This window comes from Gavia stellata, chromosome 4 (assembly GCF_030936135.1).
Source record: "Gavia stellata isolate bGavSte3 chromosome 4, bGavSte3.hap2, whole genome shotgun sequence".
Classification (NCBI taxonomy): domain Eukaryota; kingdom Metazoa; phylum Chordata; class Aves; order Gaviiformes; family Gaviidae; genus Gavia; species Gavia stellata.
Genome location: NC_082597.1, coordinates 77384715 through 77402635, shown reverse-complemented (window position 1 = coordinate 77402635; position 17921 = coordinate 77384715). Strand labels below are relative to the sequence as shown.

The 17921-nt window shown below is 38.5% G+C and overlaps 1 protein-coding gene across 1 annotated transcript in view; it reads left to right on the top strand.

Moving 5' to 3' along the window:
- Positions 1-17466, top strand: part of SULT4A1 (sulfotransferase family 4A member 1) — a 29572-nt gene extending 12106 nt beyond the window's left edge. Inside the window, exons 2-7 of the mRNA XM_059817095.1 lie at positions 5888-6018; positions 7442-7522; positions 7616-7742; positions 11045-11139; positions 12606-12744; positions 17333-17466. Of these exons, the coding sequence (XP_059673078.1) occupies positions 5888-6018; positions 7442-7522; positions 7616-7742; positions 11045-11139; positions 12606-12744; positions 17333-17445 (686 nt within the window). The 3' untranslated portion in view covers positions 17446-17466. The remainder of the gene's footprint in view (positions 1-5887; positions 6019-7441; positions 7523-7615; positions 7743-11044; positions 11140-12605; positions 12745-17332) is intronic.
- Positions 17467-17921: the final 455 nt, after the last annotated feature.

Here is a 17921-nt window from a genome sequence, read left to right as displayed (position 1 = left end):
CACTTCAGTAACAGGTTTTTACCAAGCAGAAAGTACATTTTAGTCCTAAATAGAATATGGTTTACATAGTTTGCTGTTTATAGCCTCTGGTGAAACACATTCAAAACACAGGTCAGACCTAATGGACCCATTTCTGTGTTCTCTGATGTAAGTCTAGAGAAAGACAAGCAGAATTCAGCCTATGTTTTAAAAGCCAGTAGCTGCAAGAGGAAAATAAACTGATGAATAGGCCTAAAAAGACAAGACTCTGCTTACTGAATGTTACTGGAAATCATGCAGTTAACACTTGTTTTAAATCTTATCTTATTTAAGCTGTTGCCATCAGTTTCAGAAGATCTGGATTCAGTTCCCTCATGTTCCACAGACTCCCTTGGCTGATCACTATTGAACTTAGGGGCATTTAGGCCATGTAAAAGGGGCATTAATGTTTAATCTCTAAGAGTATGAGTATTCAGTCCTTTCTGAAAATCAGGCCCTCAAATACATATTTTTAATTGGGCAGCCAAAATTACTGGCAATATAACATCACAATTTCAGCCTTTATTCTGAATCCTGAGTCTCATCTAGGAACAGAAGAATTGGAAAATATGATATCAAGGTGTATACATTATTTTTATTATTAAAACCCTAATTGATAATGAAAATCCCTATACTTACGTCAGTTGGAATTCCAAGATGTAGGAGAACTAGAACATACAGACCTCAAGAGGAGACATTTTTATGGTTTGGAAATTCTTTCCTTCTAATGGAAAGATCTAATTTTCCCTCCACTATTGTGGGGTGAAGATGAATCTGTCTTACTTACCTGCAGATATACATTGAAATTGGTGAAAGGAGAATGAGCTTGCAGGCAATTAGACAAACTATGTGGAGAATTGCTTTACAGCACTTGCTAGGACAATCTGACAGCTTTAGCAGCCCTCATTTTTAATGAGCACTTAAATCTACTGATACTATAAAAAAATTAGGAGTCATAATGGGTCCGTTGCGTTGTATTAGATGAAACTTGATCAAGCATTGGTAGATCAAACGAAGTGGAACTAATTGGGAGTGCTAGAAGACTGTTAATACTAACATTGGTATTTCTTTATTTTATTTTTCCATGTGGTTTCCAAACAAGGGGTGAATAAAAGGAGTATATCAAAGACCTTTGCATCCTTGAGCTGCAGGTTTTTCCCACGTTAGCTGATATGGAGGGGAGAAAGTTGAAATAAGCTACACTAGAACCCATGTGGGGAAGCAAAATTTCACAGGAAATTTTACGTTTTCGTATCTGCCACTTCACTTTGAACAAATCTGTGAGGTTCAGTGGCTGCATGGGAGTGTGCCAGTGGCCAGAAAGTAGTGAGAGGAGCCAGAGAACAGCTGCACTAAAGAATATTTCTCCCTCCTACATAGACTAAATTTGATGTCAAAAGGCATCTAATGCATAGAAACAGAAAGGAGTAGCTGTGGAGTTTCAGAGTTTTGGCTATCTTGCTAAGCTGTCTGGTTGCTGCTGCAGCCGTTACTGATAAGCAGAAGCAGTATGGCCAGGAACTGACTTCTGCTATTGTTGCTGAGGCATTGGCCATGAAAAACGGGTACAAATGAAGGGTTCCCATTCACCATGGGGGCTGCTCTAGGGGTGATAGGATTTTTAATGAGTCCTGATTTCTGTGCATTGTTAGACATTATGGAAAAGGACAGTGCAGCCCAAGTAGCACACTTTCAAACTGCTGTGGCTTGGGCTGCTTTTGTACATGCTCTTATGCAGAGTAGAAATGTGGGTTCACAGATAATGTAAAAGGCTGTCCTAAAAACCTGCAAATTCTGGCAGTAGCTTATCAATGCTGTTTCCCACCATCTCTTTCCAGATATTGTGTGATAAAACTGGAACACTCTGTTTTCTCCTGAGGTGGTGTATTGACATAACAGAAGAGCTTGTCAGGGAAGAGCATTTCTCAGGTACAGTGCACTGAAGTTCCTCAGATGCTGACTGGCTCCATTTTAGTTGGAATTGTATAAATGTAAATGAATTCCACATCTGTTTTGGTAATATGACTTTGGAGGTAGCAGGGCCAGCAGTCTTCCTTCAGGATGAAATGCGGATCTGCCCCAGCTGGAAAAGGGAAGGGTAGAATTGTTGGGTACTTAAGAATGTTGCATCTGGTGCCTCACGCCCAAAGGCTGACAGATTAATCTTGTTTGTCAGAGACTGTTTACTCTTTCTGTGCCATCCCAAGTTGAGGCATGCACATACATGTGTGTGCATTCAGCAACACAAGGAGAAAATGATGGAAAATACTAGAGATACACAAGATCCACTGATTGTCTCCAAGAAAACCCTTGGCTTCATATGCATACACGCTAGCTTTTCCACTTAGTGACCTAATCCTTCAATTTCACTTCAAGTGAGTAACCCTCAAGTGACAATAAATCATTGTTGGCAGCCAGGCCAGAAATCTAGGGTGTAAAAAGGTTAAGTTCTGCACCTTTTTTTTCCTTTAGCTTCCTTCATCTTTTTCTTCTCTCCAACAAGTATCATCATTGTCCCTTTTACTGAGAAAATTTCTGTGGCATTTAGATCTGGCCAAGTTTTGTGATAGACTAGGATTATCAGAGGCTATTCCCATAATCTCCTTTGAAAAATCTGTTTCCGCAATTTACTCTAGCTTTCACCCGTAAAATGGTGGTTCTCACACATCTCCAGAGACAGCAGTTTAAGTTAGTTGGTTCAAATGGCCAATTTCTGTCTGCTTTATATGCAGGTGGGGAATGAGGGGCTACAGCAGAAGACTCACATTCACCTCCCACAGTGGCAAACGTAATAAATTCTGCTAGCCCCAGTCTAGGCCTGGGCCTCTTATCACATGTGTAGGAATAGTACCCCAGTTTGTTTGGCATTCCAGCCAGCTGGTGTTCCCAGGGGGTAGAAAATCTTGCCCTAGCAGCTAGGTCTGGAATTTGGGCTGCCATTTGTCTGTTGCTAGGTTAAGCTGTCATTTCTAACCAAAAGAACATTCAGCTCTGCTGATATCTGTAATTTAATTTGAGTTGGTTTTAATCCTAATAGAGATTTGAGGAGGTTATATATATATATATAACTATATATACAGGCTTTTAGCTATTTTTTTTCTTTTTAAACAAATAAGCATGTGGTCTTTTAGACTTTTTTTTAAAACAGGAGATCAGGTTGATGATAATTTTTTATATGGGGCTCTTGGGAATGCGTGTGTGGGATAATTGATTAAGGGTGACAAGTTAAAAAATCACATTTCCCTTAAAAGGTAAATCTCTAGTTTTCATTTGCATTAAGACCCTGAAAATCCTAAGCAGAGTAACCTGAGTGCTAATGTGGAAGGAAATCAGGCTAATATAGTGGGTGATAAAGGTGAAAACTAGCACAGAGATCATGGGTGGGGAATTGAGGATCAGTGGTCCTACTGCAGGTGTAGGGAGGAGAAATTCTAACCTCCTGGATGGCCAGAAGCTGGATGTCTAAACTGTCAGCTTGCAATTCTCCCCTTCGTGGAAGAGATATTGCAGAAATACTGTTTGCTGTGTGAATTGGAATAGGATGCTGGAATATGTGCAGCACTACATAACGACAGTAATTTGTGTATGTGCATGCTAATAATTAGCACTGAGGTTCACAGATTTAAAGCACTGTTTTAAAGAACCTATACTTGGAGATTGTTAATTTTCTGCCTTGACTACCTGCCATGTGGCCAGCATTACTTACAATGAATCACTGTTTTCAATGGAAGCACACGTAGACGAAGACTTCTGAGCTTCCAAAGGCCCACTTCCTTCTCAATCAGAACCCTCCTTCCCCATGCCTCCTACATTAATATGTCATCTCCTATCTCTGCAGTGCTCCATGGATCTGCTAGCAATCAAGCCAAGTCTAGCACGTGGCCACGGGTCTGAGCAGAACTAGGTAATGCCATGGGGGCTATGCTCCCTGGCCCTCACCTCTTACTTACCTGGTGGACTTCAGGGAGAGCTGGTAGGGAACATGCTGCTCTCCTGAAGTTTCAGCATAGTTCTGCCTCAACTCCGTGGTCCTTCTGAATTCAGAGGCACGATGGAGATGGATTTTTTTTTGCCTAGAGACCAGCTGAGTAATGAAAAATTAGAAAATCCTGGTGGCGTTTTTTATCCCCGTGCAGTTATTCCTTCTCCTTTTATGGAACAAGGTTGCTGTAATGGCGTTTTTCTTTGCAGGCAGAATTGGAAATACAGAAATAAATTATGGAGAACCAGGGTGTCTCCTGTCAGAATAAATATTTAATGAGAAACAAGGGTTGTGTTCATTCAGAGTCACAAGGACTGATACTGAAGTACCGTATGTATGTTAATTTTAATGTATAAAATATATGCTTAGACTTAAAAATGCAGAGTGAACAGCTTTAAGGGCAAGTGTGTATTAAGTCTGTGACAGCTGTCTCTGTGGGTGATGATAATGTAAAAGTTTCTTTTTTTCCAAGCCATTCTAATTTACCGACCAATCAGTCAGGAAACAGAGGAATCTTAAAGTACTTACTCTCCAAAGCAATTCTTGGAGACGTGTGGTCTTTCATGTCCTATCCAGACTGTGTTCATGCTAACCAGCCTCTAAAGTACATCAGCTTTTTTTAACTCTTTCTAGCTCAGATTAAAAAAAAATCTGAATAATGATACGCTGGTTTTCTTAGTGTTGGAACAACATACAGAATTTGTACAAAACGTGTCTGTTAGTGTGTACAGTCATGCTAGTTAACATGAATTAACTGGTGACTGTTATAAGTTACTTGCAACTTACAAGTTATTTTCAAGTTAAAATGGGAACAAAAGGCATGATCTTGGAGTTTGCAGCTCACCTTTCCAAGGACATGGGACGTTGAGGTGGGCTTGGGCTTCGTAAAGAGTTCTGGAATAATTACTTGTTCCTTTAGGCAACACGAGAGAGAATAAATCCTGGTCTCATTTTCCTTACCGCTCACAACTCTTAAATAATTGGTCAATCTGTTGCAGTATCCAGGATCTCTCACGCCCATGTGACTTGTCATCTAAACTGTGGGGTCCCTTCCCTGCTAGCTCACTTTGATCTCTCCTCATTCAGTTCTTCCATCTCACCAAAAGCCTGTGCCTTTCTCTTTATAAGCCTCTGTCAAATACCTCTGAACCTTTGTTTACCTGTTCTGAGGGTTTCCTACCTGCCTGAAGGTAAAGTAATTTGAAATCGTTTCCCTGTTCAAACTTCTATTTGGAATACCTATTAATTTTCCAAAGCACAGTCATTAAGGCTATAATATCTACTGGTGTTTTCTAAGTGTCCTCGGACTGGAAAGAGATACGTAACTGGGGCCTCTAAAGTGTATGACTAACTTACTATGCATTGATGCATTCAGTGGTTTATCCAGTCCATAATGTGGAGGTATAAATAGACTCTCAAATCATTGCATAACAGTAGGATTGCCTGCAATTTAGAATAGAGGACACTGGCAGTCTCCCAGTATGGCTGCTAATGCGTTTTTGTGAACTTGCATGATCTCTGTCTGCCTCATTTTTTCATTTCTAAAATGGAAATAGTAGTATTTGCCTAGCTAACATTCACAGTGGAAAAACTTCTTTAAAATGCTTTCCAATTCACAGGTAAAATGATTGGGAGACAGAAATGTATTTAAGTTATTACTGAAGAAAAAACTCAGGTCTTTTACATGAAAGGAGATATTCATGTGTTTAAAATAATACTAAGGGAGCAGACATAGTATGTTAAAACAGTAATTACAGACTTAGTTCACAGCAGACTGTTAAGGACAGAAGTTATCATTATTTCTATGTCTAGGTCTCCCTTCATATGCTTCTGTTTGGATAAGAACTGTAATACAATCTGTTCTCTTTCATTGTTTGGTTTATGCAGGCACAGGCTTGCTACAGGAAGTGGTATATCTAGTGAGTCAGGGAGCTGATCCAGATGAGATTGGACTAATGAATATAGATGAACAACTTCCAGTCCTAGAGTACCCCCAGCCTGGTCTGGACATCATCAAGGTACAATTTATTGCAAAGAAAGTCTTTCAGCATTTGGATATCTTTTTCCTCTGTTCCATATTTATCACTTCATTTCATCCTGTGTCCTTGTCCTTTTCATCACTGGACTTGCTCAGTTTGTTGGAATGATTCAGAGTATTATTAGGTTATTTTAAAATTGCTTTTATTAAGCTTTATTATACTCTATTTCATGCTTTAGATGTTTCTCCATGTCCTAAATATTTTGGCAGTGGGTTTTCTGAATAAAAGTTCCAGGCCTCCCTTGCTTATGTAAACAGAAGTTGCCCAAATGAGGCAAATTTGCTTTGATCCCTTCCCTGAATTTGCAAAAGAGGAACTACAGATAGAGGGATCTATAGATCTGTAGACCTGCTGCTCTGAATTTGCATATCTAAATCCTTAGAGACCCAGGATCTGTGGATCTATAGACTCTGTAGGTGTAGTTTGAGGAGTTTGGAATATTCTGCATGAAATGACTTTCACACTATTAAGAATCACTCAGACTAGTGGCATGGCATGTTAAGTGTGGTTTTGTCATTGCTGTAACTACTTCTGATACAGGCATATTTTGGAACGATTAGGCAAAATACTGGGGTTCATCCTATAACAGTTACAGTGCTTGTAGAATTGAGCTAGCTAAGGCTGGCACAGATAGATTTAAGCTGCTTCTGGTCAATGAGAACTGCAGCATCAGCCTACTTTAGGCTGAGATTATTTAGAGGTCAGAGGTTGCTCTTCTTTTTCATCTGTGTGACGTCTAGTCCAATGACACCTCAGTGCTACCTTGATTCAAATAACCAGTGGCAATAGTGGGAGGTTTAGTTTGAGATTACATATTCTTACCTATACTATGTGCTAGCAACTTGATCCAATATGGATTTATGCAGTTTTTAACTACTGGAAGATGATTTGTGTCACAAGACAATTTTGTTTCATATTATAGAAAAATACTCTGTTTGAAAGATGTTAACACACTCAGACAAACCTTTCGATCATCTGCGCCTAATTCTGAGGATAAAATAAATTGCAAGAGTAAAATTTTGAAGTGGAGAAGTTAGGGGTAGGGTTTTCAGAGCTTCTAACATTTTTCAAGGAATTTTACTGGAAACAAAGTTAGTTTGATACGAAGAATCTTCAACTATTACACTGTCTTCCCGAGAAGGTCCTACAAATGGAAGTACTTTGAAAACAAAAGGGGAGAAAAAAACCAACAAAAAACCCCAACACATTATCCAGCCTTTTGATATTTAAATAGATGTAACTCCCTGACCTAATTTCTAGACCCAGACCCCTATTAATTTAAGAAGTGAATTTGTGAATGTGACTCAGTATAGTAAAGGGCTTCAAGTATGACACCAGGACAGCTCAGGATGTGCTAAAAACTAATGCGCAATAAGAAGTGTTTCTATCTGCTCTATTTTAGGAACTGACATCTCCTCGCCTCATAAAAAGCCACCTACCATATCGGTTTTTGCCTTCGGACCTCCATAATGGCAATTCAAAGGTAAAAATTAAATAAAATCGTGTGCTTTGGGAAATGGGGTGGGGAAAAAGCTTTCAATAAGATGTTTTTTTCCCCCCCCGTCCCTTGTCATAGGTAATATACATGGCTCGCAACCCCAAAGACCTGGTGGTGTCTTATTACCAGTTTCACCGCTCCCTAAGGACCATGAGCTACAGAGGAACATTTCAGGAGTTCTGCAGAAGGTTTATGAATGACAAGTGTAAGGAGCTGTTCTCTCTGCACACGCTGTTACACATTTATTTTCATCTCTGCATTCCTTCTGCAAGTACAGAAATGAACTGGATAAAGGTGCATTTGTTTTGCATATACAGCAAGGAGGTTCCAACAGATAGTGCTGCGTGGACTTAGATTTGTCTATGCAAACTATGGCTATGTGTTGTAAATAATTGCCTTACAATATTTGATCCTGTGGGCTCAGCAGTGTTCCATTTAGCTCAGGCAAAACTCTGGTTTACTCTTCTAAAATTCCGTTTGCAAGGTACCAGGTACTCTGTGAAAAGTGGTGAATACTCCCAGCATCATTTGATTTCAGTTGTATGTCATTGTTAGCTACTTCTCAGGAGTCTCTGTTCCTCAAGGTTTTTTTCCTGGTAATTCCTTTATTATTTTTATTTCATCCAAAATCTCAAGGTTTGTCCCTTGCAAGATACCAGTTAACACAAGTAATCTCTAGTTTGACTGAGGCTGATCTGGAGTACATCAGTAAGTTGAAGTTAGCCCCTGTAAGTAGGCAGTTGCAGGCTGCTACTGTCTGAAAAATACACCTCTCTAATGAGAATATAACAACCTGCTTTACAACAACTCATCAGCTGCTCGCCGGGTAGCTCCTTTGAGCGAGGGCTGATTCATGACACACCCCCCCACTGTGTTCCCACTCAGGCTGCGCTGCCTTAAGTAGCTCCATTGCACTAGCTCAGTAAACTTCTAGGGAGGACAAGCCCTATGTTCTCACATAACTGGCTGCTACTGGGCTTTTTGCCAATGGGTTGACACACTCTCTAGCTTGGAAGAGAAAAATTTTTTACTGCCTATTTCTCTACAAAATCTTCTCTATGATACCTTAATGTGACACTAAGAATTCACCGGTACCTTGTGCTCTGAGAACAGGATCTCCTGCAGATCCAGTGCAGCAAACTTTCCTTCAGCCTGGAATTTGGAGGAGCTGATGCTGAAGGAGCTGTATAATACTAAAGGAAAGAAAGAAGTAAAAGCCTACCAATGGAGGTTATTTAACAGGCCTTAAAAACTTTGCTACTTTCTCCTGCAAGTTTGTGCAGGGAGGGTAAATGCTCTTCTTCCATTCCAGCCCACCTTCAGCTTTTTCTTTTACATTCGCTGAGAATGGGATCTTTTTCTGTAGCCCGTGACCAGGAAATTCTAGACTGGAGACATATGAAAGACACATTAGAAGGTCTTTAAAGATAGGAAGAAGGTTCTGTGTACTTTTTCATCTAAGTATCCCAAGAGTTACTTATATCTTTATCTTGTAGCAGCTAGTGATTTATCACAACCTCCCAGAGTCAGTAAAACATCACAGCATGTTCTGTGTCCATAATTGTGCAAATGGAGTGTTTTGTAATATGGTAAGTTTAGCATTTAGCTAAATGTTTGCATCTCATGAAAGCAATGCAGCAGCAAAAAAACCTTCATAAGAAGTCAAAGTACTGCTAGAGGGAGAAGCACTGAGCCCAAATGACAGAATCCTGCTCTTTTTACCCCTCCTTATACCTGACCATCTTGAAACAAATTCAGTGCATGTTAGCTATATTGTTTGAAAGCATGCAGTTGGATAGGGTTTAGTCTTGAATGTGCTAGTTCTTTGGCATTATCCTCTAAAGCTTAAGGGAGTTTCTTACACAAAGCATAGGTAAACTCTGCTAACGTAATCTTAATGGATTCTTGCCCTGTACCATTAAGAGCAGCTAGGAACACTTTTTGCTTGTCTGATGTGTTAGTTTCATGCATGAATTTCTTTAGGGGTGTATGGAATGGGAATAACAAAAATGGATTTCTTCCAATACCTTTATAAAAATTGAAAATGAGACACTGATTAAAATTTTCCTATGAAACTGACCTCTTTGTCCATTGAAAATATTCCAGTTACCAAAATTAAACAAATCTTGTTCAAAGGGAAAAGGTGGCTTCAAAATCTAAAACTAAAAAATTTCATATTTTTCTATAGCTGCTTTGCTGAAAAGATAAAATTGACCAAAAAAATATTGGGAAAGAATGTGGAAAACTGCTCACCATATTTGCTTAACTCCTCCCTTGATTATCTGAAGTACTTTGGGGGAACTTACCATTGGTAACAAAGAAATAGCAGAATGCATTTCTCTTTGGGTTGTCTTTCTGGTAATACTGGCAGCAAAAGACATTCTCTAGATAATAAATACCAGTGTCTGAACCTCTGCTAGACACACATAAATTGACTGAAATCAGTGCAAATGTGGACTTTTATCAGAGAAGTGAAAAACAAAGGACAAAAGTTTTGGGGGGAGGGTTAAGACTTCCAGTAAGCACTGCCTCAGCAGTGTTGGGAGCACAGGCCCTCCCAGCATGGCACCTCAGCTTCTCTTGAAGTCCTAAACCCCACAGAGCAGATCTGGGGAACTGAAGACAAGCTGCTGGTGGCCTGCAGGAGGTAGGGAGGCATGAGCTTTTCATCATTGACAACCTCCCACGGTGGGCCTGCACATCTTGTGATATATGGGAAGTGCCCCATCACATCACTCTAAGCTTTTGGGAGCTCTCAGCATCTCATGGGCATCTGGTTGTAGTCTGGATTTATTGTGTAATTGAGATAATTGATAACAGTATAACCAAAACTGTGTTCTGGCATATCTACAGAAGTTGTGTGGAAGTGTTCAGAAAATAACAATAGAAGAGAATAGGTCTTAGATTTTAGCAGGGGGACAAAAGATGTAATGATAAATAGAATATTCTGTCAGTACATCCTATGTTTTTGGGAATGACCATGAAGCATTTTTACAGGTCTGTTTCCTCAATACTTTAAGAAAGGACAATGTTAATTGCTAATAATTGTTAGCAATTCTTTGTCCGTAATAGAGGATGCTCCATGGGACTTGCCATCTAGCTTCTAAGTGAAGGAAGCTGCAGTGTGATATGTTAATTGCAGTAATTCACACAGGTTGGAGCCACTGGAAATTTGCCTTCTGCAAAGCTATCTCTGTAGTTTTTATTTTGGCTCAATTTCCATTCAATAGTCAGGCTTTATTAATACTGAGCTCCAAGAGGTCCATCATGAAATATGGTGGCGTTTTATCTTTATGGTAAGTTAGTTGTTCTTATTCCAAACTGATAGAAAAACTCTTTTTAATAAAGTTCCTTGCTGTGCATGGCAATGGGTCAAAACCAGACACTGTTCTCCTGGGGCTATGAACTACTCCAATTAATTTATTTTTCTCCTTTTTTTCCCTTTTTGAAAAGGGCTTAATAACAAAAGTGTTCATTTTCCTCATGCCAATCATAATGTCTTTGTAGTAGGATATGGTTCGTGGTTTGAACATGTGCAAGAGTTTTGGGAACATCACATGGATGCCAATGTACTTTTTCTCAAGTATGAAGATATGCATAAGGTAGGTTAGATGTAGCAAAAAGGTATTTTAATTACGTTTAGCATCGTAGTGTTTAAAATACATAAGCTACAAAATTTGCTGCTTATGTCCATATTTGAGCTCCCTAATGTCTGATACCATTTTTAAAGCACTGGCATTCAGTAGCTTCTATGGACTTTAAGTGCTTTCATAAACCTAGTAATTTGCTCAGGAATCTGCCTGCATCCCTAGGCGCTGAACTACTCACAGAGAAGGCAGAGATGCGTAACTGTGCAGTGCTTGCTACACTCAGCCGTGGGCATTCATTTAAAAGAAATGTCTTGCTGTGTGTGCTGTATCAATGAAAAAAAAGTATATCATCAGTGTTTTGTCCTATATATTTGGCATTTATTCTGATTATTTGGTTGTTCTTACTGTCTTCTGTGAAACAATGTTGAAAACAATTAGGGATGATCATGTAGCATAAGGTGAGAATAATTATTGTGTCCTTACAGTACACTGGCTAATAAACCCACTTTATTTTTAATCAGAAATTGAGTGGAAATGCTACGTAGAACATTTATTTCCACTTCCTATTGCAATAATATATTTTTGAGAATTAATGCAAATACTTCAAAATGTTTATTTGACTGGAAAAGTAATGCAAACACAGGAAAAACCCAGCTCCTATCTCTAAACCTACAAAAAGGCAAAATCAGGGTAGAACTCAATAAAGCTGATTAAATTATAATTTCAGCTTTACTGAACCTTCTGCTGGAGTGGGATGCTACAAGATGATGTAATACAATCAGAGTAATTTTAAAAGTTTAGTAGAAATTATTTCAAACCCATGGTTTTGAATAATGATATATTCCTAGCTGTGCTCACTGATGGATGCTGCTGAAAGCTGGTGGCCTCACAGCATCTTTCTGCTTCCTGATAAACACTGCTATTTTGTCCTTGCAACTCCAGAAGTCTTACTCTTACTGAGGAACCCTGGAGTTCTGGAGATATATAAATTAATGACGGCTTATTCTCAGAGTCCATGTCGCTAGATCCTTTCCATCTACATGAATGCAGTCCCAAAAGCTAATGATGAAGGAAGTGCTGTTCTAATATTTGTAGTAATTTATTTTACCGAGATCAAAATCAAAGTAACTTTTAATTCCTCTAAAATACACTCGTATTCGAAAGTGATCAGTTAAGGGTGTGGTGTTGTCTGAAGTGGGAAACATCACAACTGCTTTGCAGTTCCCCTTTTTAATATTGAAGAGGCGAGCTTACGTGACCGTGTTTTCTGCTGACCTGTCTTACCCTCATTACTTGGAATGTGTTTATTTTCAGCAAATTGGAAGGTGGCAAAATTTTAAGACAGTGGTGTTTCTACAACGTCTACATTTGTATTTTTCACACTCATCAGGATATAACTTATTTTGAAATATTTAAACTCATTTAAAAGGTCATTTAAAGTATTGTAAAATAAACTATTTTTAAATACTCTCTTACAGGACCTAGCAACAATGGTTGAGCAACTGGTGAGGTTCTTGGGAGTTTCTTATGACAAAGCACAGTTGGAATCCATGGTGGAACACTGCCATCAACTCATTGATCAGTGCTGTAATGCAGAAGCACTTCCCGTTGGCAGGGGTATGTTTAAAACCCACAGTAAAACTCTTATTGTGGAAGTTGTAAGAAGCAACTGACCACTTAGTAACCTCCAGGATGTGTTAAGATGTTGGCAAAATACTGCTCTGTAAATGATGGGAGGAAACTTGACTGTTGGTGGAATTTTGGGGTTGGTTTGTTTTGAAATAAAGTTAGGTAGAAGTGACTAAAAAGGATGGAAACATCCAAGATCAACAGTATCAACAATACTCAACACCATGCAAACCACTCTGTTAGAGAGTCTTTGGCTTACTTCAACAGATTGAGCTATTCATGCTGAGAAGACTGCACTGCTCCTCTGACCTTTGGCATGTCAAAGCCCACACAATTTCATACAGTTTATCCTGGCCTAAGCCCCTGTCTTTAAGTATATTGGACTTTCTAGAATAGCAGATAATTCTAATTTGAAGGCATCAAATGACAAGGAGCTGTAGTTTTCCTTATGAGCTTTTTCTTTTCATTGTCTGCCTCAGCTGTTTAAAATGTGTTTAGCTTCTAGATGTTTGTTCTGGTGAAGTCTTTCTCTAGAAACCTGAAGTGCTCTTTAAACTGCTGATACAGCTGTCCTTTGATAATGTCAAGAAATCAAGTCCTTTCTCAGTCTTCCTTCTGATAAGCATAAAAGTGACCTCAGTAAGTCTCCCTCAAATTATTTTCTGTAGGCTGCTTTACAGCACTTAGCAGCTCTTTTTAAAAATGAGGGCATAGGATCAAGATGGAGAATTCCAACGTCAGCCTTACAAATGCCTTATCCAGACATGAAATCACTTTATCCACTGATTTAATCCAGTTTTAACTGGACCTTTCTCTCCCCGTCTCCCCTGTTTGTCCATTCATGGCCACGTTAGCATTCTTTTGCTACAGCATCATACGTGAAATATGTGTCATTTATCATGACCACAGTGTCTTTTCAGAGGAACTAATTTGCAGATTCTTGTCCCTTACTCAGGGAGCTTGACCTGAATATTTTGTCCTTAGGTTTCTGTATAGGAGCCGTTTCCCTACTATCTCTCTCAGCCAACCTTCTTGTTACCTGCAAATTTTATCAGCTGTAATTTTTCCAATTATTTTCAAATCTCTGATAAAAATACCAAATATCACTAGTCCTTCTTGACGACTAATTTTGAGGTAGCCAGTTGTTTATTCATTTATCATGCATTTTGTTGACATTATATAGGCCTATTAAAAAACACTAAAATGACATGCCCTACAAAAATCTATTGTGTCTTTGCATTCACCTTTAATCAAACTGTAATCTCACCAACACTCAGTCAGGTTTGTTTGAGAGCAAGTTTGCTTTCCCATGAAAGCAGGTTCACTGGCATTCTGTACTACCTTGGCATCTTTCTTGGCAGAGCCTTATGCCAGTTTTCCATTACTCAGCTCACTATCGTCAGAGTAACTGACCGAGGACAACTTGTCCTGTTTGTATGTTGGCACAAACATTTTAGAATGTTGTACTTGGAAAAAAGCCATTGCTTACACCTCCTTGCTTTTATCTGTGATTTTGCACACCTGGTAAGGAAATGCTCTTAGTACATTATGTAGGGGTTATACACTCCAGGTACTACAGTAGGACCTGGAAACCAGATTCCTGTGGGCAGTTCTCTGTCAGAACTGTGATATGGCACCTCTTTTTGCCCCAGTTCACTTACTTTATGGTAAAAGATGACTTCTTGAAATAAATATCTCATTTGCTGGCTTGAGGTAAAATTCTGGTGAAGACAAAGGAGTTTGTAGTTTCACTGAAAGACCTAATATATTCCCTATAGTTTCTGCTACAGTCTTCGCTGAATGGTGTGTTTTCCTGCTCTTGGTTATGTTGCTTTCAACTCCCATCCTACCTTCCCCTTACTACTTCAAACTGAAAATTCAGCATGTAATACAACTTGTATCTTGTGTGAAAACAACAGACGGATTTGCAGTAGGATTTTACGGCATGTTGCCTAACTGATTACCAACCCACTTCTCTGCTATGAAGACAAGATCACAAAATAATGAGTCTGGTAAGACATCCTGAGGGCCTTGATTAAAGTGTTCTATGTCAGTGCAAGCTTTTACAAAAAACAGAGCCATGTTCTCCTCTGTTGACTTGCATGAAGTAACAGAAAACCCTAGGTTTGTTCGTAACCTCCATGATCTGGAGATCTGTGGAGCAGTGGCACTGCTACGTGCTACGCACAGCCCAAATCCCCCCTCCCTGTCCAGTGAAAGCCAGAGAGGCAGTTGTGAAAGAAAGGTGAGGTTGTAACACAAGAGAAAGAGAACAGAGCTGCTGCTGAGACGTTCCACAGGCAGAAAGGTCAACTGCTCTCTCTGCTGGCCAGTTATCTCCAGCCAGATAAAAAGGGTGATGCCCACTTCTGCTGCACGCACCGTCTGTACGTGGTGGTAGTGTTCCTTGTTCTGTAGTGAGGCCTGCAAACCCCCAGTCAAGGGTCAGAGCCTCTTATTTACACCGTCTACAAATCTTTTCAAAAAGAAGCCTTCATTTTGTAATGGAGAAGGAAGGGAGCTACAGCAGTTAATGTAATATTTTGTCATTTGTTCACTGTGTGCTTTTTATTAAAAATACCCTTATTTTGAATTTCTTTTGTTTGCTGTCTCTGGCTTTTACAATATTTTGTTACTTCAGAATGCAGCTTCATTAACAGTGCTTTGTTCCTTCTCTGTTCGTTTCTGTGACAAAGAATGGTGGCAATAACGTGACAGCTTATTGTAACTTGTTTCAAATATTTTTAATTTGTCATTAGTTACATTTACTTTATTATTTTGCTTTATTTTAGTTCTTCATTTTTTTTCTTTTAGCACATTGATCTTTACTCTGAAGATAACCCTGAGCTGCTGTGAAAGCAGAACAATGATTAGATATGTTACTTACATTTGACTCTTATCACATCATAATTTACACAGTTGCATGATACAAATCATAAACCAGGTGGGTGACTTTTTGACAAGCTATCAATTCATATGGTAAAAAAAAAGTTACAAATAATCTACTGCGTATGTCCTGTATAAAACTTGTCATTTGTCCATACATGTTGTTAGGGAGATTCAGAAATAAAAGGCTTACCTTTCCCAAGCAGTGGAAGAAAATGTTTTATTATCGTTATTGAAAGGGAAGTACAGGCTTTTATGTTTCATGCTGTACTTTATGCAATTATAGTTGCCAGAGCAAAATTGAAATCAGTATCAGAAGTTTATGACTGCAAGTGTTTTCTTAATGGTTTTTTTGATACAGGAGAAATTTGGTGAAAACAGTAAATTATGCATTTTCAGTCAGTTTCAGGTTCTTTTCATCTTTGGATCCTGAAAACAAACCAAACAGTGTCATACCTTCAGGAGTTACAGGAAAATCCTGATTTCATAAAACAGCCCTTGCCACACATACTACACCATCATGTTAATATGTAATTTGAAGATGTTTCAGACAGTTTTGTCTTTGGACTCAATAATAGAGTTGCTGCATAAAAGCAATGGTAATTAAATTAAATGGGTATTCTTCTTATGCATCAAATGCATAATTAAGCTCCCTGCATGTAGTTTTGTTCTTGCTCTTATGATTAAGCTTTCTAGTAGCACAGTCCCAATTCTGCTTTCATTTATTCCGGTTGAACTAGCCTGGATTTTGTCTTTATTTATATCAAATATAAATGAGAAGAGAATTGGTCCTCTCAGTGTGGTTACTCCATGGGGCTTATTCACCAACAAGTAACCCTGGCTGACTTTGAGTTAAATTTTGAACTGCAGTGAAACAGTGGTTAAGGGGGCCGCAGCCTTTGACTGGTGGGTTCCACAGTGTCATCAGGTTATGTTACTAGTTGGGTTCAGTAGAGTAGAAGAATACTCTCTACAAGGAAAAAGTGTTCAGTGTCCATATTGCATCCACCAAAAGCTTCCTGTTCCTCATGTACAAAATTAAAATTTAAATAGCACAAACTGGGTGCATGGCACTTGTTCTCTTCTATAGATATAATCTAGGCACTTACATTTAACAAATAATTCTCTCCATATTGAGAAACATAAATTCATCTGTTGAACTTATCTTTAAACATAAAATAATAGACATTAATAATAATATTACATTGCAATAATCAGAATTCAATAATCAGTTTAATACTCCGCATTCCGTGTACCTTTTGGATAGTTCTCTAACTAGTGTATGCTGAAGGCAATAATTTTGAAATGTATTGTTGTTAGCTGTAGGAATTATTAAATAGACATAGTTTGCACTGAAACCAGAAATCCACTTTTAAATGAATACCCAAACCAAAATCTGTATTCATTTCTGATTAAGGCTAGAGCAAAATCTCAAAAATCTGAATTCTTGCTGTATGATACTCGCCTGGTGCAGGTGACAAGGTGTATGGTACTTTAAGGCTCTGCAAGGGTAGTAGCAGGGGAATTGGGTAAGACAATGAACAGCCTTAGGTCTCATTGAGCTTTCAATGAAAGCTAAGACTGATTAGCATCTCACAGATGATACCTGGTGCCCTGCACAATTAGACTGTAGATATCTGGTGTCCTGTTATGTCTGTTCTCTGACTCGTGTTCCTTCTCTGTGTTTCAGGACGAGTTGGGCTATGGAAAGACATCTTCACTGTTTCAATGAATGAGAAATTTGATTTAGTTTATAAACAGAAGATGGGAAAATGTGACCTCACATTTGATTTTTATTTATAAAAAATGCATGCATATGATATCCAAATATAGCTAGAAGTGCTTTATGCATCCATTTATTACCTGCTGGACAAACTACTGTAGCTATTATGTGTAACAAGATTTAAAGAAAGAAAAACAATCTAAGTAAACCATATCAGATTTGATCCTAAACAGCTGTTTATCTTCTAGTATTTTAATCCTTTGTCCACATGCAAGAACTTCCTAGACAATACTAGAATATCCGGCTGTTATGGAATGTATTATATACGTATAAGGTATGTATCATATATGCAACTAGAATGTACACCTTTTCAGCCCCACATTGATTATTTAATGTGTTTTATAAAAAGCTTTTCACTAGAACCTGAATAAACGTCCGTAAACCAAATAAATTATTTCAGAGGGAAACAAGTAACAGGCCAAAACTGTATGCTAGAATGATCTCAGGGGTTAATTGTCACATTTATTTTTATACCAGGTATATCAAGTATAAATAA